This window comes from Harpia harpyja, chromosome 4 (genome assembly GCF_026419915.1).
Source record: "Harpia harpyja isolate bHarHar1 chromosome 4, bHarHar1 primary haplotype, whole genome shotgun sequence".
NCBI lineage: Eukaryota > Metazoa > Chordata > Aves > Accipitriformes > Accipitridae > Harpia > Harpia harpyja.
In genome coordinates this window covers 71,939,947-71,963,509 of record NC_068943.1, presented here as the reverse complement: position 1 = coordinate 71,963,509, position 23,563 = coordinate 71,939,947, and the positions used below count along the sequence as shown (strand labels likewise).

General features: G+C 40.5%; 1 protein-coding gene across 2 annotated transcripts in view; it reads left to right on the top strand.

Annotated features, from left to right (window-relative positions):
* The window catches only part of MTHFD1L (methylenetetrahydrofolate dehydrogenase (NADP+ dependent) 1 like), a 161,712-nt gene that overhangs the window by 16,005 nt on the left and 122,144 nt on the right, over positions 1 to 23,563 (top strand). The window contains exons 8-13 of one of the 2 annotated variants that reach the window (XM_052784728.1): positions 985 to 1,096; positions 5,667 to 5,746; positions 6,468 to 6,565; positions 11,673 to 11,846; positions 21,008 to 21,144; positions 22,425 to 22,471. In XM_052784728.1, the coding sequence (XP_052640688.1) occupies positions 985 to 1,096; positions 5,667 to 5,746; positions 6,468 to 6,565; positions 11,673 to 11,846; positions 21,008 to 21,144; positions 22,425 to 22,471 (648 nt within the window). Of the gene's footprint in view, positions 1 to 984; positions 1,097 to 5,666; positions 5,747 to 6,467; positions 6,566 to 7,276; positions 8,002 to 11,672; positions 11,847 to 21,007; positions 21,145 to 22,424; positions 22,472 to 23,563 lie in introns of those variants that run through there. The other variant, XM_052784729.1, reaches the window with a different exon arrangement.

Here is a 23,563-nt window from a genome sequence, read left to right as displayed (position 1 = left end):
CCCCTCCTGAATGCTCAGTTGTGCCAAAAACCTGCTATCCTGACAGGATTTGTAGCTGTTCTTTCTTGGCCCGAGTGTTCGGCAGGGTTGCATCAGAGCACTTTTGGCCAAAAAAGAAGCTGGAACGCTTCTCAGTCACAAATCAATTCATAGAGAGGCTCGCCGAGTTTGTGACACTTGGTATTAATTTACATTTTTAAAAATATTCCCAAAATCACTGTATCTGTGATTCAGGCTTGAGGCAGTGCTGTGCCCATATTTTGCTTTTTTAGTGGATCTTTATACGTCTTCCTCTGGTGCTGTCCCTTATCTCATGGTGATTCTGGTAATTGGTACAGAGTCCTGTTTCAGAGGAGGGAGGAAAGGAAGACACTTATGTCTTTGATTATAAGAATTTTTGTAGTAACCATTTTTGCTCCATCTGTCAGGTTGAACTAAGTCAGAGGCACTGATTAGCAAACATGAACTGAGAAGGAAAATAATACTTTAATTGCTATTCTTCAAAGGCATTGATGTTTGCAGATCGGGTCATCTTGCATTCCCATCAGCTGGCCTGGTTTTCTACTGTCAGATAATCTGACTGTACTCTTTGTAATTGCCTATTTACTGTCTTTCAACCCTTCTCTTTCTTAAGTCTCTCCAAGTTATCTAGTTGGACAGGACTTTGGACTGTAATAGGGCTTTTTCTTTGAAAGTATGTAATCCCCATTAAATATTATTGGTGCTAACTCTGACCCCGCTTACCTGTTTTCACAGTTTGCTTACCTGACTTCATTTTAAATCCTATTGTTCTTAAATTTCATGTGGGGTAAGAATCAAGCCATCAATTTGGATTTTTTTTTTTTTTATGCTGTTGTCTGCAAATACTTTGTTCAAAAGACTGTTGCTGTTTAAGTCTGAATATTACAGGGTACATATTCAAGAATGTATTTCTAACATTAAATGCTTGTTTTGTTTCTGGGGGGTGTTTTGGGCTGTTCCTAGCTTCATCACGCAGATGTGGTGGTAGTTGGCAGTACAAAACCTGATGATGTTCCTGTGAGCTGGATAAAGCCTGGAACCACTGTTATCAGTTGTTCTTGTGACTTGCTGTCAGGTAAGAGGCATTAAAAGATAACAATTCTTGAAAACGATGTATGGCGAGTCTTTGAGATAAGTGCTTGGCACGTTGGTGACAATGCAATCTGGTTAAAAGTTACATCTTTGGGAAAGCACCTTTAAAAGTGGGTGTTTGTGTACAGGGGAGGTATACACATATCTCTGATGTATAAATAGGAAAAAGATGTCAGGTGAGGGAAGAAAGGCTGGAACAGAATCTTCGTACCAGGATTGTTAAATAAGTGATGATGCTATGGATTCAAAGAATTATTCTATTCTACTGCTAGAATTGCATTTCCTGTAAAATTCTTTGACGTCCTGTGAAGATCTCTAGATATTTTCTAGATTTTTCGTGTGTATATGAATTTGACTGTTCAATGTCCAGATGGGATTATGCTGTGAATGAATAGGAAAATAAGGAAGTACGTGGGTAGTGTGATTGGTTAATGTGTTTTTCTAAATCTATTATTAGTGTGCTTATTGACATCTATTGATGCAGAACTGGGGAAATGGGCATAAGGCCAAGGAAAATTAATTGTATGGTTCTTAAACTAGGGATATTCCCTAAGGACAAATTAAGCAGACACTCTATGCAGAGCTAATGCAATATCAGGCTCATAATAAAGCAGCTGCTGTTCCCATGCAAAGCATGGCCTTAGCAAGAAATTCCTTTCTCTGTCTTTCATGATATCCTCTTGACTTGAACACATACTGGGGGTGTGGGAGAGCTGGGTTATTATTCAGTCAGTTGTCTGAAGGCATTTGGGCATTCATCTTCCACCTTCCAGAACAGTGCTCTGATCCTAATGAGGGTCTCGAGGATGGGTACCAAGCCTTACCCCTTGCTGATGCTGCACAAGTTGTTAAAAAATAATTCATGCTTTCTTCTTCCTAGCCTAGTGATTAAGAGACTCCTTGCATCTTTAATGCCCACTTTTTTTGCATAGGGATTGTTGGATATAATTGTTAAGTATCCAGGGAGCAGGGCTTGGAGCATAGGTCTCTTCAGCAGGTACCCAACCTATTAGTATAACATCCTCTTACACAAAGGAGGAATGGGGAGAAAGGGAAAGGAGCAGAGAAGAGAGGGAATGGTGGTACAGCAGCAGCACCTATAAATAAATAAATGAAAAGGAATGGCCCCTCCTCATTTTAATCCTTCTAAGTAGAAACCTCTTAGGTGTCGGGGTAGAGGTGCAGGTCTATGAAGGCAGGATGAGGGTAAGCAAATCCTCGCAGTCTGAGCGGGGACCGCTAATGACTGAACTCTCCCAGCTCTGTGTGCGGCCTGGTGCAGGTCTCACTTTCAGGTACCTAGTTCTCTCCTTCGATTGCAGAGGGAGTCTGGGTCTTCAGAGACCTAAAAGTTATACAGTATAATTGCATGCTGTGTCTGGAGACTTAAGTATCTTTGTGCCTTAGTTGGTCTATAGAACTATAGATAATATTAGTGTTTCCCTTCCCTGTTAGGAAAACTGCATTAAAACATTGCAGTGGTGTTCACATACCACAGCAACATTCATTCTTACAGCAGGAAACGTAAGATTGGGCATAAGCATATAGATTTCTTTGCATTTTTCAAGTTGTTGAAGTGGGCTGTACAGCATTTCTTTGGAAAAGCAGCATGAGATTTTTAGCCAGATAATTTAAATAGAACTTATCTACCAAATGTCCATCTGTCTTTATGGTTATGCTTTTGAGATTTTCAGAATCTTGGAGGAACTCCGAAAGAATAGCAGAAATGCATTTTAGCAGCTTTAAAAAATGCTGGCCTCAAGACTTACTAGAGAGGTACATGAAACACGGCTGTCTGTTTGACAGGAAGAACGCACTCAGTTTAATTGCAAGATATTTATTACAAGCCTATTGTTTCTCCAAGGTCATGACTGCTCCACAACTGAGTCTTACAACTGATTCTTCACTTTCAATATGTGGTGGAATCTGGCTGAGGTGCTTGAAAATTGTTCTGGGTTTTTCCTTGCTTTAGAAATGTCCAACTTAGGATCTGTGGGGTCACAGGAGCTAAATGAAGCCTGAAAGCAGCAATGGCCATGAAATTACATTTATTCTTGCTAGATGATGGCTAGATTTCTATCTTACATAGGTATACATGCAGTCTAACGCACTCGCATGTTAGTGAGTGAAACTCGCCAGTTTGTTAGCGCATTTAAAGTGCTCAAAATTTGCAAGGACATAGCTGAATTGGGCAGCTGTAATGATGTAAGCCTGGAGAGTAGAGCTAAAAGCGCTTGCTCCAAAATGTCAAAATTCTTTTTCAAGTATTTTTTAATCTGGTCAAAGATTTTTAAATTATCACAATTTTAAAATGTTTGACAGTTCCTAGCAGTACAACATCTTGTTCTGCTGCACTAATGATTTTGGAATCAAGTGAGTGCTGGTAGTGTCCTGCAGGAAAATACTTTATATGTAAATGTATAGAAATGAAAATTGAGTTTCTGAACAAAACCTGAGGATGCCAAAATTACTTGGGATTTGATGTCCAGCTCCTTTGGGGTCACTTGAAAGCTGAAGCCCATATGGTTTAAGTACGTTAGTGGGAAATTCAACCATTTCCCCACCTCTTCTCTATTCTAAGCTGCCTGAGCAGACAGGTAGTGCGTGCCAGCAGCTCTCGCCCATCTGCACAATAGGGTACAAATAGATGGGCGGATAGGCCTTCTTTAGAGTGAGTCAGAGGAGGGAGCACAATGTCTGCAGTTCAGCTGATCTTCTGGCCATAATCCAAAGCAGAGAGTGCTATTCCGGCTCCCATCTGGAAAATTTATCCTAAGAGAGCTGTTGCAATCCTGTGATTGTCTTGCTGGCTCATGTATGCATGACTTTCACGTCTAGCTTCACCTTCACCCCTGTAAAAGCCTGGTTAGTCATTTGTGGGGTGAGTGTGTAGCATAGGCAGCCTCAGAGTAGTAGTTTATTGATGGGAAATGTCCAATTCTGATACGTATTTACACATATGCTAGCTCTGCCCTGATAAAGAAGTCATATTAAGCCAAATAACATAAAAAGTCAAAATGTTTCTGTAAAGCACAGCTGTCTGAAAGGGGATTTTAAACTTCATTCTTCCTATTTCATTTGTCCCTTTGGCAACTCTCCCAGCCTTGTCTCAAAGCAGCAACCGTCAACTTGTGACTCTGATAGACTGTTCCAGTAAAACTCCTCTGTCTGAGTCTAAAACTGAGCATCTCCAGATATTTTAGTTTAGTTTAGTTTTAAATGGCAAGTGTTAGTGCAAGTAGAAGGACTTTTCAGACACTTTCTTAATTAGAGTTTAATGACAGGACTGTCACCTTCTGCTTAGTTAGCTTTGTCACTGATGCCTGCTGGCAAGAAGGTTTTGAGAAAGGATTAGAAAACATACTGAATGAGGCTGAGGGCGTCTGCAGAAAGGGTCTCTTGCTCCCTTGGTGATGGGCGTGAGAGAGAGTGGGCTGGAGCTGGGCGCAGGGTGGTGGGGTGCTGTGCAGGCTCCTCTGCCTGCCCCCTGGCTCCAGCTGGAGGTTTCTGTGCCCTGCCACCACCGGGACCCTTGTTGGGAGGGGTAGTTGTGCAAGGCAACATGAGCGTTTTACGATCGGTATGGATGGGATGAGTAGAGTGAGAGCTTGACCAGGTCAGGGTTTGCACTTTGGTTCCCCTTGCGGGGGGAAGGTTAAAGCTGTCAGTGTACAGTTGTTATTTTTTATTACAATTATGTCTACGCCCTTCGGAATGCGACTAGAGCCTTGATATGCCCACAGAGACTAGGATGTGAATTTTGGAGAAATTGTGTCTAGATAAAAGTCAATAAGCAACAACAGAACAACAAGCCAAAAGAAGGATTACGGGAAAATGACAAAATAATATGTTTAGTTAGGGTAGCTAATATATGACTATTATATGATACATTGCCACTAGAAACAATTATAAGTGTCTCTAAAGTTGGAGTCACTCTGAATTGTGTAAACTCTTCAGAATATCTACTTTTAATGTCACATTGATGAAGATAGCTTTTGCCACTCAAAAAATTTTGCATATCTGATTCCAAGTTATAACTCCCATTGGATAATAATCCTTTACAGTATTTTGTGATCATTTCATTGTTCTCTTTTGCTATAATGGGTGTGTGGAAAAGACGACAGTCTTTACCATGCTGATTTAGGTGTTCTGTTTAAAAATACATATAGCTTTCCAAATCCTCGCAGCTACAGCTGTCTGTTGGGTTTTGGGGGTTTTGGGTTTTTTTTGTCCAAAAGCAATTATTTGGATCCTGGAATTAATCTCTGTGTTTCCTTATTTTCTTTTTCAAGTATGTGTATGTTTCATCATATGCATATGTGTGTTTGCGTAACATGCTTCAGAGCATACAGTTGCTCTCTGATTTTCACACTGTATCCATCCTTCTGAGTGATTTCATTTGAAGTATTAAAGAAGTCACCTATAATTTTGTCAGTGACGTTAAATTTCAATTCAACATTCATAAATTTTTTGTTTGGACATAGCTTCCAAATACACATGATCCCACTCACAAAGGCTTTGTGATTTATTAGTGCAATACTTCTATTTTACAGAGAGACACAACTACAGTCAGCAAAACAACCATGCTGCTGAAAACGCTGTTGGTTCTCTTGCAATAGCAATGCGAATGCAGGTTAGCGCAACTTCGAACATTGCAGATTTGTTGCTCCTTCTGTAAGTTGTAGAAATTGTTTCTATAACTTAGACTTCAGTTTTTGTTTTGCTCTTTTGAACATCTTACCTGCCTTCTATTTTAATAGCAACTTTTAATCAGTTTGTTAGGGTGAGTCATGCCTGTTACATTTAGTTAGAGAAAGGTAAATTAAAAATCAAACATGTCATAATTCTGATGATTACAGTAAAGCTTGGCAGAAGCACTTGTATCAGTAGACTAATGTTACTTACTCTGGTAAGACAGTGAACATATAATTACATCTGTGCACATTTTTGTGGCATGATGGATAGAGGGTCCAAAAGTTTCTTGTTTTATGTGGAAGCAGCATGAGTCAGTCAGTGAACAACTAGTATCTTCCATTATTTTTAAGGTGTGAGAGAAGAATAGTAATTCTCCATCTTACCAGAATGAAATCTCCAAGTGCCTAATTAGAGACTTTTCTCTGCCACTTACATGTTAATGGTCTTGTTTCTTTTTGAAATGTGGACAAACAATAGGACAGTAATAGTGCAGTGGTTTTTCTTTCATCCTAAATCCATGAAATTGAAAGATCTTTGAGTTTGTTTTTTTATTAGCCTTTGCCGTAGAAGTTATTTCAACATACTCTTGAGATCGTTTGAAATTCGTGTTCAGCATTTATAATGCAGCTGGTGTGTGCTGTTTTCTTGTTTAAAAACAGAACATGGTAAAAAACATGGAGCGATGGATCCAGTCCCAGCAGTACAGGAAGTGGGACCTCCGCTGCTTGAAACTGCAGCCCCTCTCCCCAGTGCCCAGGTAATAAGTGCTTTTTTAAATTAAAAAAAAAAAAAAAAGAGAGTGGGCAAGTGTTAAATGTGACAATGAGCCTGAAAATGGTCTGTGCCTCATTAATTTTTAATCTGCTTATGCGGACTACATGTCGTGCTGTTTTGTTGTATGCCTTATTGTGACCATGTCCTTCTGTTTCCTATCAATTTTTACTTTTATGATGTGCATTGTAGCCAAGCTTTATTTAATGAAGACCTAAAGCTGGAAGGTTTCATTGAGGGAGGGAGGTGAAGCCTTGTGTAATGTCAACAGAAATACAAAATACAAGAAGTTCATAATTGCTAAACCCTAATGTAGGAAGGTGTTTATGGATGTAGTTAAGGCCCAGTGGTTTCAGTGGCATTTGATCTTGTATTTATTTTCTTCCCTCAGTAGAAGTATTTTCTTCTGCATTAGACTTTTAAATTCCTGTGTAGATGGGAAAAGCAGGAAGCATATTTATTCTCATAGCCAGAATCTTTTAAATGAGTTCCTGTCATTCACCTCCCAAGGCCCATGTCTGGGCACAGTTGCTGACATCTCTGACATTTAGAGCAGCTGTGCTAAAGTGCTTTGCTGTGTGTTGGTTGTGTTGGGTGACGGAGAGAGGAACCAAGGACTTGAAGTGAGGTTCTGCCATGTAAGAAAGCATTGAAATTTTTTTGTGCTCATTTGTATGCCTGCTTCTTGGCCACGCAGATGCTGAAGGGACCTCACATAAGAAGAAAGGCTGAGAGAGCTGGGACTGCTCAGCCTGCAGAAGAGAAGGCTGAGGAGGATCTTATCAATGTGTATAAATAAAATGTGTATAAATACAAGGGTACAAAGAGGACGGAGCCAGGCTCTTTTCGGTGGTGCCCACTGACAGGGCCAGAGGCAATGGGCACAAACTGAAACATGGGAGGTTCCCTCTGAACATCAGGAAACACTTTTTCACTGTGAAGATGACCAAGCACTGGTACAGGTTGCCCAGGGAGGTTGCGGAGTCTCCGTCCTTGGAGATATTCAAAAGCCACCTGGACGTGGTCCTGGGCAAGCAGCCCTAGGTGGCTCTGCCTGAGCACGGGGGGTTGGACCAGATGAACTCCAGAGGTCCCTTGCAACCTCAGCCCTTCTGGGATTCTGTAATTCTGAATCCCACTGCTGTGTTTTTGGAAAGCTGTAACAAAATGTTTTCTTTTCTAAGCATTTTGATTCAGTTTTCACCATCTTTTAAAACAGTTTAATGGGAATGGACCCAATTATAATTTAAAACAGAGATGTCAAAAGATGAGTTTTCTATTGTACCCAGGGGCACTAAGGGGAAGAAATGCTTGAGTTTTTCCTGGGCTAGCATGTAACATTTCTAAAGTTAAAGCCTGAAAAATCTATCCTTAAATAATACAGTTAAAAGGTAGATTAAAGCATGGGATGTCATGAGTGTGATGATGAAAAAACTCTCAAAAAAAGTATTCCCAACCCTCTCTATGACATTGTGTGTCTAGTATATAAATATTTACATAATTAATATATAATGGCATATAATATAACCAGTAATGGGACTTCCATTTATTTGATAACTCTTTATTTGATAACTCTAATAGCTTTATGTCTTTTTTTCTTTTAAATGTAAAATAAGTCATCAGATGGAATGTATCCTGCAGTAAAATGTAATCTTACAGTAATACACCATGTTGTGTGGAAACAGATGGAGTTTTCATTGAAAATGAGGCAAAGCTGCTTAAGCACTAAAACTAGGAACATCTGCTTTTTGATTTCTGAGAGATCTGGGTGTTAATTGAAGTATTTCCAAAGATACTGGAAATGGCATGGAAGATTTTCTTACAAATGTGCAGTAAAAAAAACATTCCAGCACAGGGGCTGAGTAGATGTAGAGCCTTCCCCTATCTTTTAAATTTTCCTGTATTTTGTAAATTGTGACTTACCATTGTCAGTGGTGGACTTCTTGCTTAACAATTCTCATTCATGCAGAAGGACCACTGTTGCACATTTCCAGCAATATCAAATAACGTAAGTTACTGAATAATTCTGGTGTTTCCAATATAGAGAATATATTGTCAAGCTAAAGAGCTAGCTACAAATGTAGACTTCTAAATGCTAGTTATAATCAAATCTTTAATTTTCTGTGTTTTAGAAATTACTTTTACCAGAAATAATAGACTAGACATAAACATTTCATATGTGGTGTTCAGCCCCAGTAGTAGTTAAGGTATAAATGTCAGTTCATTGTGAAATTATGCCTTTTATCACTTTATTGCGTGTATCAGCGTGCAATCTGTCATTAAAGGGTTTCTAAGTTGTTAAGTCCAGTTGCTTTGAAGGTTCTTGAGGGAATTTCAGATGAGAAAGTGATGACAGCAGTGGAGTTTACCAATGGAGAACTGTTAGCATCCACTGTCAATTTTACTTGACTACTAAAAATATTTGTAATTTTATTTATCTATAAATTCTTTACCTTTTAATGTATTTATAAGTGTATAGCTTGGTTAGTTTTGCTTCTTTCACTTTTTGCCAGTAGTAGTACTGTCCTGGTTTCAGCTGGGATGGAGTTAATTGTCTTCCTGGTAGCTGGTACAGTGCTGTGTTTTTGAGTTCGGTATGAGAAGAATGTTGATAACACACTGATGTTTTCAGTTGTTGCTAAGTAGTGTTTAGAATAAAGTCAAGGATTTTTCAGCTTCTCATGCCCAGCCAGCGAGAAAGCTGGAGGGGCACAAGAAGTTGGCACAGGACAGAGCCAGGGCAGCTGACCCAAACTGGCCGACGGGGTATTCCATGCCATGGGACGTCCCATCTAGTGTATAAACTGGGGGGAGTGGGGGCGGGGGATCGCCGCTCGGGACTAACGGGGCATCAATTGGCAGGTGGTGAGCAATTGCGTTGTGCGTCGGTTGTATATTCCAATCCTTTTGTTATTACTATTGCCGTTTTATTAGTGTTATCATTATTAGTTTCTTCTTTTCTATTCTATGAAACCGTTCTTATCTCAACCCACGAGTTTTACTTCTTTTCCTGATTTTCTCCCCCATCCCACTGGGGCGGGGGGGGGGGGTGGTGGGGAGTGAGTGAGCAGCTGCATGGTGCTTAGTTGCTGGCTGGGGTTAAACCATGACAAGTACCTGCAGGGTGGGGAAAGCCTCATTGTTCTCATTGTTTCTTCCAGAACTCTGAGGGGGAGGTGTTTGTGGCCCAAGAGGTGGGGGAAAAAGGAAGGGCTGAGATTGCTGCAGGGACTCTTGATAGTCTGGCCTGAGATTTGAAATAACAGCTTCTGTCTTTTAGTAAAGAGGCTGATATATCTAGAGGGAGAAAAAAAAAAAGGGGGAGATTAACTTTCTGTCATATTCGTCTACATCCTTCTCCCCTTGCCAAATACATCAATTGCTTTAATAGGAGAATAGTCATCCTACAAATTTTCCTTGCTTAAATCTTTAAGGGACCACACTGTCATCAACTTACCAGTATTTTTCTGGGACTCAAGTTGTTTTTACATAGAGAGTTCTGAATGAAAACTTCAAATATTCTTGGTCATGTGATGTTTGTAAGCCACTCCATCTTGTGTTCTGGATACGTTTTTATGGCTAGTTCTGTTTGAAGTAATGCGTAAGAAAGCCAAAGGTATATCCTTTTATGCAGGAGGATGCGCTTAGTATGTCTTTGAAAGAAAACGGATTTCAGGTTAGTATATGCAATGAAATGGTCTGCAACCGAACCATTGAGTGCTGTGATTGAGTAGCTTCTTGTCCTGCAGTACTGGATTATGTCATTGTTCAGATGGATGATTTCTGGGTTTCACTTAGCTGCTGCAGGGTGCAAAAGTGGGGTACTTGAGAATTAGAATTGAGTAATGGTCCCACTGCAGGATATCCTCAAAGAATTGCAAGCAATTAAGTTGGCACAAACTGATCATTTGCTGGTGGATGCAGAACAGCCGAAGTCCACACGTAGAGTTGAGATCTGGCAGTAATTCTGTGTTCATCTGTGGATATTTGAGGTCTTGCAGACTGTTTGCAAGTTCAGGACATTAGCTTTGATGCCATTGCCAGATTCTATCTTAAAAATATTGTAATCAGCTGAAACTGCAGGAAGGAATTTAGCCTGGTTAGGCTGAAAGTAATTAATCTCTTGGTAATTTTTTAACTTGCTTTTGTGGTGATATGAGCAATTCAAAGCCAAAGGAGACAACTCCTCACATCTTGTGTGCTGGGCCCTGGACTTCACTGCTGCAGGAGCTTACAGCTGCTAAACGCTTATGCGGATGTAAGGGGCAACTAGGTCAAGCTGACAAGTGAAAAAATCCATGGAGTATTAAATCCAAAGACCCCAGGTGGTCTAGGTCAGGAATTGCAGATACAATAGTGTCCGCCAGCCTACAGCCACCTCCCCTCAGGCAGTCTACCATGTGTGCCTGCTCCGTGCTTGTTCTCTTGCCTCAGCTGCCACTCCCAGTCCTTGCTGGAAATAGTTTATAAGCTCACTGGACTTCTGGCCTGAGCCCTGTGCATTGAAGTCCTGCTATGTGGCCATTTTCAATTTAGCTGTATTTTAGAAGTGCATGAGTTGATCTTCAAGTGCCTTGTTTCCTTTGGTGCCCTCGTGGGGGAGTAGCGAGGCTTAGCTTGCTTGGCGGTACCCTCTGATGAAAGGCCCTACATGCACAAGTGTCAGGTTTAGCTAATGTGTTTATGTGACTGTTGGCCAAGGAATGTATGCGCTTTTTAGTAAAGTGTATGTGCTGAAATATACTGGGAGGGAGGAGAAGAAAAACAAAACCAGAAACATCCATTCCACTGGTACATGCTTGAGCATCCAGCAAACACGTCTCTAGCTTGATATGAAAGCATTACGTAATATTTGGAATCTGATTAAACGACAGAACTCTGTGAAATTGTAACAATTAACAAACACTGCATGTGATTTTCAATGTTATATTAGGTATTAGCTAATATTTAGGTTTGGTTAGTAAATGTGAGAGAGGATTGAAAAACTGATTACAATAACCCCATTGTTGGAGTATTTGCTGTTGTTTTATGCTCTGTTGTTGACCACCTAAGCTGAGAGAAATCTCCTGGCTCCTATTTGTTTTCTTTTCTAGTGATATTGAGATTTCCCGAGCACAGAGTCCAAAAGCTGTTGATGTACTTGCCAAGGAGATAGGATTGCTTACAGATGAAATTGAGATCTATGGCCAAACCAAAGCCAAAGTACGTTTGTCCCTGCTGGAAAGGTTAAAGGATCAACCAGATGGAAAATATGTTCTAGTTGCTGGGTAAGAATGCACAGTAATGTCACTAATGTCCACTCTTTCCACTCATACTAATATAAACATGTAGCTTACATCTTTTTAATACACAGCACAAATAGGAACCCTGAATGTTTTTGGCTGCGTGTTGCTCTCTTCTGAAAGCAAGCAGTTTTTGAAATTTTTTGAAGTAACACAACTTTTCTTCCAAACTGTTATTACTGAAGTAAAGTATATTTTATAAAAGGTATTTTGTTCTAAGCTTCTTAGATGTTATCTATTGGTATATGAAGTTTTTCTTACTGTTTTATCAGAATTTTAAATGTTTAACTTGAATATATAAGTCTGTGTGTATTGTGGCTGTTGTTTATAAACAAACTTTAACAAAAGCTACATGCTAATCTGTTGATATTAACAACAAATACTTTTTTTATTGAAGAACAGCTTACAAAGTTAAAAAAGCCGTGTTTTTTCTCTGAAATGTAGACATGTCTCCAGGCAGGCTTATACTGCTAACTGTTCCCACGATTATAGCAAATGCTGTGCTCAGCAGGAATTATGCGCTTCTCTTCTGAAGAGCTATGGGTTTTTTCTGCATTCAGTGACACAACATTTTTTCATTCACCTGGTTTGTGAAGTGGAAACTTCTAATTGCGAACAAACGTGAAGTTTTTCATTAATATTTAAATTGCAATGTATTCTTTATATTCTGAATTAATCTATATAGTTGCTTCCTGGTAAGTAAAACTAATCAGATTTAAAATACAGCTTTAGGCTGATCCAGAAAGAGAAGGATGTTCTCAACTGCATTGATCTACCTCAGCTGGGGTAGCGTTTCACAAAGTGTTTGCTTTACTACCTTCCTGTGGGGACAACCTGGATTTCTAGCACTATCTGAGATGGAGCCGTTGTAGACTGAGAGACTTGAGCCGTTGTAGACTGAGAGACTTGAGCCGTTGTAGACTGAGAGACTTGAGCCGTTGTAGACTGAGAGACTTGAGCCGTTGTAGACTGAGAGACTTGAGCCGTTGTAGACTGAGAGACTTGAGCCGTTGTAGACTGAGAGACTTGAGCCGTTGTAGACTGAGAGACTTGAGCCGTTGTAGACTGAGAGACTTGAGCCGTTGTAGACTGAGAGACTTGAGCCGTTGTAGACTGAGAGACTTGAGCCGTTGTAGACTGAGAGACTTGAGCCGTTGTAGACTGAGAGACTTGAGCCGTTGTAGACTGAGAGACTTGAGCCGTTGTAGACTGAGAGACTTGAGCCGTTGTAGACTGAGAGACTTGAGCCGTTGTAGACTGAGAGACTTGAGCCGTTGTAGACTGAGAGACTTGAGCCGTTGTAGACTGAGAGACTTGAGCCGTTGTAGACTGAGAGACTTGAGCCGTTGTAGACTGAGAGACTTGAGCCGTTGTAGACTGAGAGACTTGATGTTACAAAGCTGAGGCAGGCAAGTTATGAAGCTGTCTTCAAAGCTACATGATAGAACTGCAATGTGTAAAGATGTTTCTGGAGGACATTGGAGCAGTTGTTTAAGAGGAGGAAATAAGAGCTGGTTGAGCTTGGTTTCCTTCGGTAGAGTTTTATTTTGTATTTTGGTGCTTTGGAGAAAGAAATGCAGGTTCAGCATTTGGCTGAGTTTGAAGAAAGTTGCTGCTGTTTCAGGCTCATGTTGTCAACTGCATCCGTTGGGCACCATGCTGCAGGCTGTGCCAGGCTTCTCTAGCAGCAGAGTCTCACAGCAGTAGGGGTTATTTGGAAATGTCTGGAGGTGGAAGACAGAATGGTGCAAAGCCCCATTCAGGTGCATTTTAGTTGTGTCAGATTGTATGCACCAGTGCTTAAGTTTCTTCACAGTGCTATGTCTCCTGGTCTTCTTCAAGGAAAGTCTCTCAGGCGATTGTCCGAATGCTGTTTTGTTGGCACAGACAGAAGTGTATATACATGTGGAGGAAATGGGGAAGTTTTGACTAGCAAGATGAAAAGCTGGCAACAAACAGAAAATTGTATCTCCTTAAGTTTATATAACATGTATAAAAACTGAACTGTGTTTCACAAATGGCTGGATTTGGTACCTACACAACTTCATTATGCAATATGTCACTATTTGTAGTTTCTCTGAAGTCATTGCATCTCATGGAGTGAGTACAAAACCACATCTGCTGCATGAGGAGTGCCTGGGCAAGGTGGCTGCAATAGCAGGAACATTCTCCTCTGAGAGAGTTCAAAGTTTGACTTTGAAATGTTGTACATATATATATATATATAAAAACCACTTGTGTTTATGTGTTCTCAGCTGTTCTCATTTGCTGAAATGACTGTAGCAGACAATGATTTTAAGAAAAGTGGGAAACTGCATCTGGTGGGGAAATGTTCAGTACAATGAAAACTGAGTATCACTCAAGTGTGGAAATTGGGGAGTCAAATAATATCCTCTGTTGCTTTCTTCATCCTCTACCTGCCAAGGCAAGGTCAACCCAAAACCTGCCATTTGAATTATTATGTTTGTTCACAGTAACCAAAGATATTTAGAAATTCTTTTAGAATGATGCAGTATAGGTTTTCAGAATAAGTTTTCAGTGCTTCAGAGGAAACATTTAAGATACATGCTTATACTTTAGCGTATTTGGTCTGATGGAAATATTTATTATGTATGATGTGAACTTTTCATATGTGAAGGGAGTGAAAAGTGTGTGTGTGTGTGTATTCAACAAGCTGCAAAATCTCCAACCTCCATCCATGATACAGCCAGTGACATTTGTGCCTGTAATTCCACAATTGGGGTTAAATGTTTCACGATGTCTAGGAATTATAAATATTTGCTGCAAATGCTCTTCTAGTTTATTCCTAGTGTGCTAGAGCCCAGACTTGTTGTTCTGAATAGCAAAATGCAACCAAACATACCTTTTTATCTCTAAGGATAGCTGTATTTATGACTTTTTTAAAAGTTGCTACTAACTGGAAAGCCTTTTTTTGCACTTGCTGAATGCACACAAATACACCTAAACGCCTCTCCAATACATACTTTGTATGCTGAAAAATTGCAGTTTGGTTAATAGATCATGTCACCCCAAAATAGGATGAAGACTTAATTTTTTCATAACTTCCATTTTCTTCTGTGTGGAGAGCATTCTTTTCACTTTTTTTCATTCTCACTTTTTTTTTTGTGTGTGTGACTTGTTTTAGGGCTTGTGTTAAGACACCTTGGGGTCAGAGTCACCTGTTATCCTGGAGTAATTAGGTCTTGGCCATCACCTGCCTGTATACAGGCTTTTAGTGTGCTAAAAATAAAATTACGTTGCAGAATATGTTAACTCAAACTGCCTCCCATTCACTGCAAGCTGAGAGCATGCAAATGAATGAAGCTTGTGCATGACCTAGTAGCTAAGTTTAGTGCCCAGGGTAACTTAATCATGCTTTCAAGCATGTAGATAGCATATTTGTAAACACAGTATGAAGCTACAGCTAAAATTTGTTGGACTCTGTGTGTTCCAGCATTTTGTTTTTAAATGCTCCAGTGCTGTGGCTTTTACCAGACAATTCTGGAAACTTGTTCATTTAAAAAATGCAAGCTGAGGAATAATAGAATGTAGAAAAATTATGAAATATAATGCTGCTATTAGTAAGATGTGTGTTAGATTTTGAATTCTGGAAAATTTCAAATCAGTACTTTTCACCTAACATTAATAGATTGGTTTGTGATGAACTGCCTTTTTGGTGAGATAAAAATGGAAGAAAATAAATACTAACTCAATGGTTGTATAAGTTGTATGATGGTAAATATCTTAGGGACAGAATTTTCAGATTTGGAATTGCATTTTACTTCTAACGGGTATGTGTTCGATTGTATTTCTGTTCACTGTATTTCTTGGGCCGCAAGGTGCTTAAAAGATAAGAAAAGCGGTAGACATAAAAAAATAAAAAAAGGAGGAAAAATACAGGGAAGAGTAAGAGGGGAAAATATCACTGTGTTGATGCACTGAAACATCTGACAGTCCAAAGCAAAGTCATGGCTGAGACAGTTTGTCATGTGTTTGTCATGTCATTGCACAGCTCCTGATTGGGATTGCCTTGGATGGGTCTTCATCGGCTTTTGCGAGTTTGTAGTTGTGGATTCCTCAGTCTGTTCCTGGCTTTGTTCAGTCATTTTAGCTTCGCAGTGATCACTGTGCTTTCGTACCTGGAAGCTCCAGTCCCATTTTGAGGATGCCACTGCAATGTTGTCATAATCTCACCTCGATGAAGTGAAAGGAGTTGCAACACTTCTGTGCTCAGAAATACATTTCTGGCGGTTGTAATCTTGGATGGGAGATGTATGTAGGTCAGGCTGTCATTTATTGGAACTTGATTGCCCATGCCCTCCATAGCTAGGCTTTGCAGGTTTCCATGCAGATCACAGGAATGGTGAACTCATTAAAATCTTTGAAACTGCTGATACTGATGAGTTGAAGATAGGAAATTTGAAAGAGGAGAATTGTCACATATCCAGTAAAGTTCTTGCTGGAGTCAAAACGGCTGGGGTAGCAGTGAGGAGGTTACAGCTGGTGCAGTGTATCATCTCACTGTTTGTTTATTTTCTCTTTGGGAGACCTCATGTAGCTTTCCCACAGAAACAGCTCCACTGTAAGCTAATGTGATGTATAACAAACAAACAAAAAGTCTGCATATTCTTATCTTTGTTTTGATATACATAAAGAGAGAAGGCTTTCCAATGTTATGGAAAACTTACTTTGCCAAGGAGCTGGTGACTGCTTGGTAGGTGGCAAAGAAAGAAGTTTAAGGAGGAAAATGATTGTGGGGTTTCTGTGTTTAGATTGAAAACATATTAAAGAAACTTGAAGAATAATGCAGATGGGTGTAAAAGTCTCTTGAAGTTCATTAAAATTTACTGTATTTTAAAGGAGGTTTTTTCTCTAGATTTGCATAAGGTCAAAACAGAGCATTGCACAATTGAGCTAAAGTTAGCCATTGGCAGTTGTAATTTTATACTCATGCGAGCGAGTGACCTAAGTTGCAAGCATGTAGGCTCAGTAGTGTAGCCAGCAAAAACATCTCAATGTCCACAAAACAGCTTAAGTGGATTATTTCATTTATAAAAACTGATCTAAGTAGGCCAGATACAAAAGGGAAGATATTTAAAATAAACTTTCTAAGGAAATAATTGGAATAGAAATTTCTAATTTCAGGCTTTTTTTTTTTTTTTTTTAACTGAAGTTCTGGTAACTATTGAAACTATTAAATAACTGTTTAGCTCTTAAGGTTTATCCTGTAGTCTCGAGGCTGCTACTGAGCCTCTGAGAATCAAAGGTGTCCTACCATGGTGTCTCATGTAAGATGAGAAGTTGAGAATAGGAAAGTGAATTGTCCAGACCAATCTGGCTTCACTCAATAGTGTGATTTGCTGAGTCCTCACATTTTGTTAATTCTGTTAGGTGGAAAGAGACTGGAAAGTCAGGTTTCTGGTTTTGACTTCTCAGGGTTTTGTGCCTATTCCTACCTGCTGCAGTAGACGAGGTTTCTTGGGAGAGTGTCACCCAAGTGCTGTAGACTGGTTATGGAAGTCCAGTTGCTGGTTTTCTTCCTCCATCACAGCTGCCTTTAGGCATTTTGAGCCTTCATTGTTTCAGGAAAACTAAGGATCACAGGGCTTCTCAGAAGGGAGAGAAGAGATTAAAATGAACAAACCCATCTGAGGAACACACCGAAAGTGTAGGCTGTTAAAGCCAAGCAGATTTGATGAAAAGTGTCTGCACTTGTTTGCAAAGACATGTCTGTTTACCGCTGCAAACCATTGCATGCTTGCATGAGTACACTGGTGAAAATAAGCTTGCTCTAGTTCATTTTTACCCCCACTTCGGTGGAGGCTGGTTCTCCCAGAGTGCCACATTAGGGATGTGGCTGGTGCAGAGTATCAACTGGAAATTCAGCAGAGGCAAGATCTGTTCTTCCCAGTTTGATCAATGAGCAATGGTGTGTTTCTCTTTTTGTTCTCTGGAAAGAGGTCTTTCTCATAGAAAATTCCCAGTGCTTTCTGGCTCATTTTACATAGTCATTTTAGAATAGGCGAGCCGTGTTACCAGAGCATTTTAGTAATGTGGCGCTTGATTGTGTGTATCTTTTGCGACAAGTAGATACTATTTTTCATACAACTACCAACATGCCTTCTGATTATGCATTTGTCAGTTCCAGTTTCCTTTCCTTTACTGAATAGTAGGCTGCATCTTTGATTTTGCTTGTTTCATAAGAGGTGTAAAGAGTCCCGGTGCTGCTGTGCATGCCAGGTCAGCCTTCTGCCATGTTTTGAGCTGCACTTGAGTAAATAACCTAGTGATGGTGTCTCTGAATTCTCTTGAATGTGAGAATTTCGTGTGTCCGATGTTCAAAAATAGAGGTAACCTCCAACAGCAAGAACTGCAAATAGAAGTTGTTCTGTTAGCAGTGCAGCTGTTGTGTGCACTGACTTTTGGGGGTTTGTGGGAAGTCCTTTACTGGTAACTTCCAGTAAACAGTTATAGGTGTCTTTTTCATAGCAGAATAGTTTGCTTTTTGATGGTTTTTTTTGTTGGTTTGTTGTTGTTGTTTTTTAAATAACTAACAGCTTAAAGAGTTGTTATCTTGTTAAGTCTTTGAATGAATGCAGTAGTGCCTCGAGATTACTCATATATTCTTTAAATCTGGCTTTAATGCACCCGAATAAGAGGATCAAGTAAATGAGATTAGGGCAATAGACAAAAGTGAATGAGACAGTAAGAGAACAAGGGGCAGTATGCTAATAATTATTTGAATGGGTTTTGGGCAACCAGTGTTGCAACAGTAGTCAGGAGGGTAAAACTGGTAGTGAAAGTGAGTTAACCTGGCTGTGGTGCTCTGAAAGAAGCATCTTTGTACAAAAGTAAAGATCCTGGGACAAAATGGAGATGGCAGAAGTAGTGGTGGGGAAAAAGGAAGCTGTCATTGTGGCAACAGTAAAACCAGGAGGGCTCCCTGTTGTGACAATGTAGAGATTAAAAAGTACCCATTCTTCTAGGAGCTGCAAACATGAAAGTAAAAGAAGTGAAGTAGCATCCTGTGCTCCTGCAGTAGATCAGAAGGAAATAAGAAGGCACAGTATGGATATAAAGATGACAGGGACCAAAACCGCTCTTGAGAGTAGATAAAATGGATTCTTTTCAGGATATGCTCTAAATCTCTTACCTTTTGTTGGGTCTACATAGATATTTTGCTAAACATCTGTGAATTCCCTTTCAAGTCAAGGTAGTGCAGTTCTAGGAAGGTGGGATAACGAAACAGTCTGGATAGTAAGCTACTGATGATGCTTTAGAGTCTGATGGTTGGCAAATATGATGTTATAAATGTAGGAAAAAAATGGCTAAAAACAAATGCTCAAATTAAGTAACCCATGTACTATATGGTCATATGAGAGTAGTTCAAAGCTATCAGTAGACAAAATACTATTTCTGAAGAGTCTGAGTTCAGGGAATCTCTTATAGATGTACTAAACCCCATTGATTTCACAGGACCTTGAGTTAAAACATTACTTTTCCGAATAGGAAAATTCTTTACTAGAACAGTATAAAAGATGCTAATTTGGCTTGCCTCCTATTGCCCAAATTTTTCCAGACATATCTAACAAAGGCTTCTTTTTTTAACAAAAAGTCCAGGATCCAACAATGATGTAAAAGAGAGAATTGTGACAAGTTAATGTTTTTTGCATGTTTACGTTTTGTGGGACAAAGAAGGGCTTTTGTCAATCTGTGAACTGACTGAACTAAGTTGAATCTTAAAGGCAAGGAGACAACACGGATGTCTCCTTACCTTTGACAATTTTACTAAGGTTTTTTGCCATTTGAATTGCGATCTGAGCATAGCAATATCTTGGAAAAATTACTAGTTGGGAAAGGAAGTGTTTCTAATTAGAGCTAGATGTTTTAGCTCCAGTTTTGAAGAGGTTATAGGATAAGGGTTCCTCTTGGACTAGGTTGTGTGTGCATGCTTGTATTTTGAACATTAGTTCTTAACATCAACTTCACTAAGGTACTTCTCTGCAGGTAATGAAGGCAGCAAAGATATGAATGTTTACACTGTGCCAAAAAGTATGACTTGTGTGAGAGTGGTGTGAGTGGAAAAAAGACTGGGGCTTTCTTCTTTTGCCAGTCAGAAGGAGAAATGTTATGTCTCAAATGAATCATTTGAATGCATTTCGGAGATGTGAGATGTGTTCATACTTTAAGGAAGGAAAAAAAAGAAAAAGGAGAAAAACCCCAACACCCCTCCACTTTTAAGATGGATCATAAACAAATGTGCTGACCTTCAAAGTAGGGAGAACATCACTTAAACTGAGGTGTCTCATTCACAGAAGGCTGATGAAGTTTCCTACTTGCAAAATCAGCTGTCATTGTCATTAAAGGGACAAGAATAGAGTCTTTGAGTGGAGGTTTGAGTCTCTGATTTGAGATTGGATGTCTTTCTAAAATTCTGTCCTGGTTCAATCATGGTCTAGATGTGGGATTTGTAGCATGAGGTTTTTGAGCTTTTGTATGGGAGGTTGGACTGTGATTGTAATTGTCCCTCATTACCCTTAAATCTGCAAAAATATCATGAAACCTGTGTAAAAGAAATCATGTTCAGTTGAATATAGTGACTTTTGTGTCCTGTTTTATTTAAAAAGCAGTTGGTCTGTCATTGTTGCGGGTTATGATGCCATAGAAGCTGGAGAGGGATAGGTGAGCTCTACAAACAAAACTCTTGGTTATTTAATTTAAGATAATTCTATTATTGCATTCAAAGTTTGAGCAGTGGGAATAAAACATCTCATGCATTACTACAGAAATGTATTGATACATGCTCAGAGTATCTTGATGGATGGTTTGTTAATGAAACTGGTGAGACTTTTGTGCTGTAATAAAAATGACTAAATTCAATATATTTTTTAGAACTTTTGCCAAAATAATCTTCTCTTTTTCTGCTATCATAGTAAATTGCTTAAATAGAAGACACATGTATATTAGCATTCCAGCTTGAGCTAGGGGCTGACATTGTGGCAGTATTTTTGTGAAGATAAAGTAATCTTATTGAAATTTGCTGTACAAATATTCTTCATTGAAATCAAAAGGTGTAAGTTCTGATATCCTTAGCCAGGCTGACATCAGCAAAGAATTTGATTAATCTTTTTTTCTTGTTTTGCTAGAATAACCCCTACACCCCTAGGAGAGGGGAAAAGCACAGTCACAATTGGTCTCGTTCAGGCGCTTACTGCACACCTTAACATTAATTCCTTTGCTTGTCTGAGACAACCTTCCCAAGGACCTACTTTTGGAGTTAAAGGTACATAATATTTGCAGACTGTATGACCTCTTTCAGATTAAAAGGAAATACCACTTTTTTGTCTTCTTTTTTTTTCCTCTTTTTTTTTTATTTTGCTTTTTAAATTCCTTAGTTACTTCACTCAGTGGATTGTCTGAATGGTAGCATATTGGATTTTTTGATAAGTATATAACTAATGGATAAAGGTTTCTTGCACACATCTTCCCATACAAGTTTTGTATCTATGTTTGTGTACTTAATGTGTATTGATAACGCAGATAAAGCCCAAACATAATGAAAGGCATGGGGATGTGTTAGCCAGGAGGAGTTTTGTGCAAGTACACACCCTTCCAGCTACTGCTCTGTTTGGAGACTCTCTAAAGACATCTCTAAATGTTACTGTTTAAGTCTTCTTTGAGGAGGTGTCCTAAATCCACTTGTATTGATTGGAAATATCCAAGCTTAAGGAAATTGGGAGTTATGTGTGTGGTTCAGCTGTGTCTGCATCATACGTTTGGCTGGGTCTGAACCTCTTCTTTCTGTTCTTCTGAGTTGTTGCCCCTAATCCTGGGCTGCTGCCTTTTTGCCTAGAAACCCTTTAAGAGCCTGAGGGCCAGGTAAGAGCCAGCCAGAGTTCAAGCCTGTCTTCATTGCTGATAGGAAGTAATGCAATCTTTTTTTTGCCATTTCTCAGCTGAGATTGGTGCCTAACTGGGCAAGCACTCTCCCATCTGCTCTACTTTGCTTTGCTGAAGTTTAAGTTAACAAGTTTGATTTCAGCTGGAAGGCTCCTGGTGCTTGGTGCTTCTCAGCCAAGACTGGTGCATGTGAGTGCTTTAACCCCTCCACTCAACTTGTGTGTAGGCTACAGCGAACTCCCTTGCCTGTACCGTGAAAGGCAGCAGGGAAGGAGTGCTCAGGCAAGGGTGTGAAGGTTTCGTTTGGAAGCAGTGCTTGCTCGTGACTGCTACATCTTTCCACCCAACAGCTGCGTGTGCATGACCATGTCCTAAACCAGGGCAGGAGCAGAGGGTGGCCTTTATGTAGCCAAACTCTGGGCCAGCCATCATGTGTAGGCTTTCATTTCAAACCAAGAATTCTTCTTTTACAGCCTGCTGAAAAAAGCCAGCAAGGTTTAAGGAAATCCTGTTTATTCGGGTGCATCATTGATCCCCTAATAGAAATAAAAATGCTGAGAAATATGTCATCAACACTGTATGTTTCACTTTGTGTGTTTAAGGGTGGTGGTTTCTTTCCAAAACTGGTGCGAGTCTGATGTGACCATATGCTTTGCTGTGCAGGTGGAGCAGCCGGTGGTGGATACGCTCAAGTGATTCCCATGGAGGAGGTGAGACAGCGGGGGAGGCAGCAAGTCCCTGTCCCTCTGGAAGGGGTGGGCAGGCTAAGGTGGCCTCTGCAGCATTTGGTTGGTAGCGATGGTCTGCCTGGAGAATTGGGGTGGTCCTTGCCATCTCCACGCGGTCCCTTGCCATCTCCACATGCCTGCTGTGTGATGTGGACGGGCTGCAGAGTAGGGGTTCAAAAATGTTGTGCAGATACTCTACATGTTTGTAAAATCTTGGCTGTCCTTCAGATGCTTCTTGAGAAGAAAGCCTGCTTTCCATGTGTAACATACAAGACAAAGAGCTGGCTACTGCTAATTTTTTTCCTTTTGTATCCACATCTATTGCAAAAAAGAATGAGAAAGCATTACTTTTCTGGTGGAGTAGAAAAAGGCGGGGAGGCCCAGGGCTGCTGGGTTGAGGAAATTTCTTTTTCAAATGTGGATTTAATATTTCTTTTTAGCAGAAGTCACTGAGTGTGGCAAAATGGACTTGTTTTTAGCCAGGCTGATCCTCCTGTGGTAGCGTGAGACATGCCCGGAATACTGTGGAGGGGTGAATACCACAACTTTTGCTAGATAAGTAAAAGGAAGATGATTTGGCTCAACAACAGTGATGAAACAGAGAAGTCTCCTGTGAAAAATTGCTTTTCACGGGTGCAGGCTGTTGGGGAGCTGCAGGGGCTGGGGCTCCCCATGGGGGTGGCCAGGCAGGGCCTGGCAGCCAGGGCCCGTCCCACCCCCAGCCAGGAGCAGGCAGACGGGGGCACCAGGACAGCCCCAGCCCAGGCATTGGGCACCTCCCTGGGGACGGGCTGAGGCCGGGCTAGGCTGTGGGCCTGTGGGTGGGCCTGGCTTGCTGGGGCCCACGGCTGGGCCGGGCAGGGCTGTGGGGAGCCGGAGACCGGCCCTGCTGCGGCATCGCTGGGGCAGGGGCTGACGGCCCCGGGGGCTGACGTGGGGTCCTGGGCTGTGGGGGAGCCCTGGGGGGGCCGGCCAGGGACAGTCGGGACAGGTGGTGTCCCCAGAGCCCTGGCACTGTCACAGTGAAGGAATTATTTTCTTGCCTCTAAATTCATCTGCAGCTTTCCTCCGCCC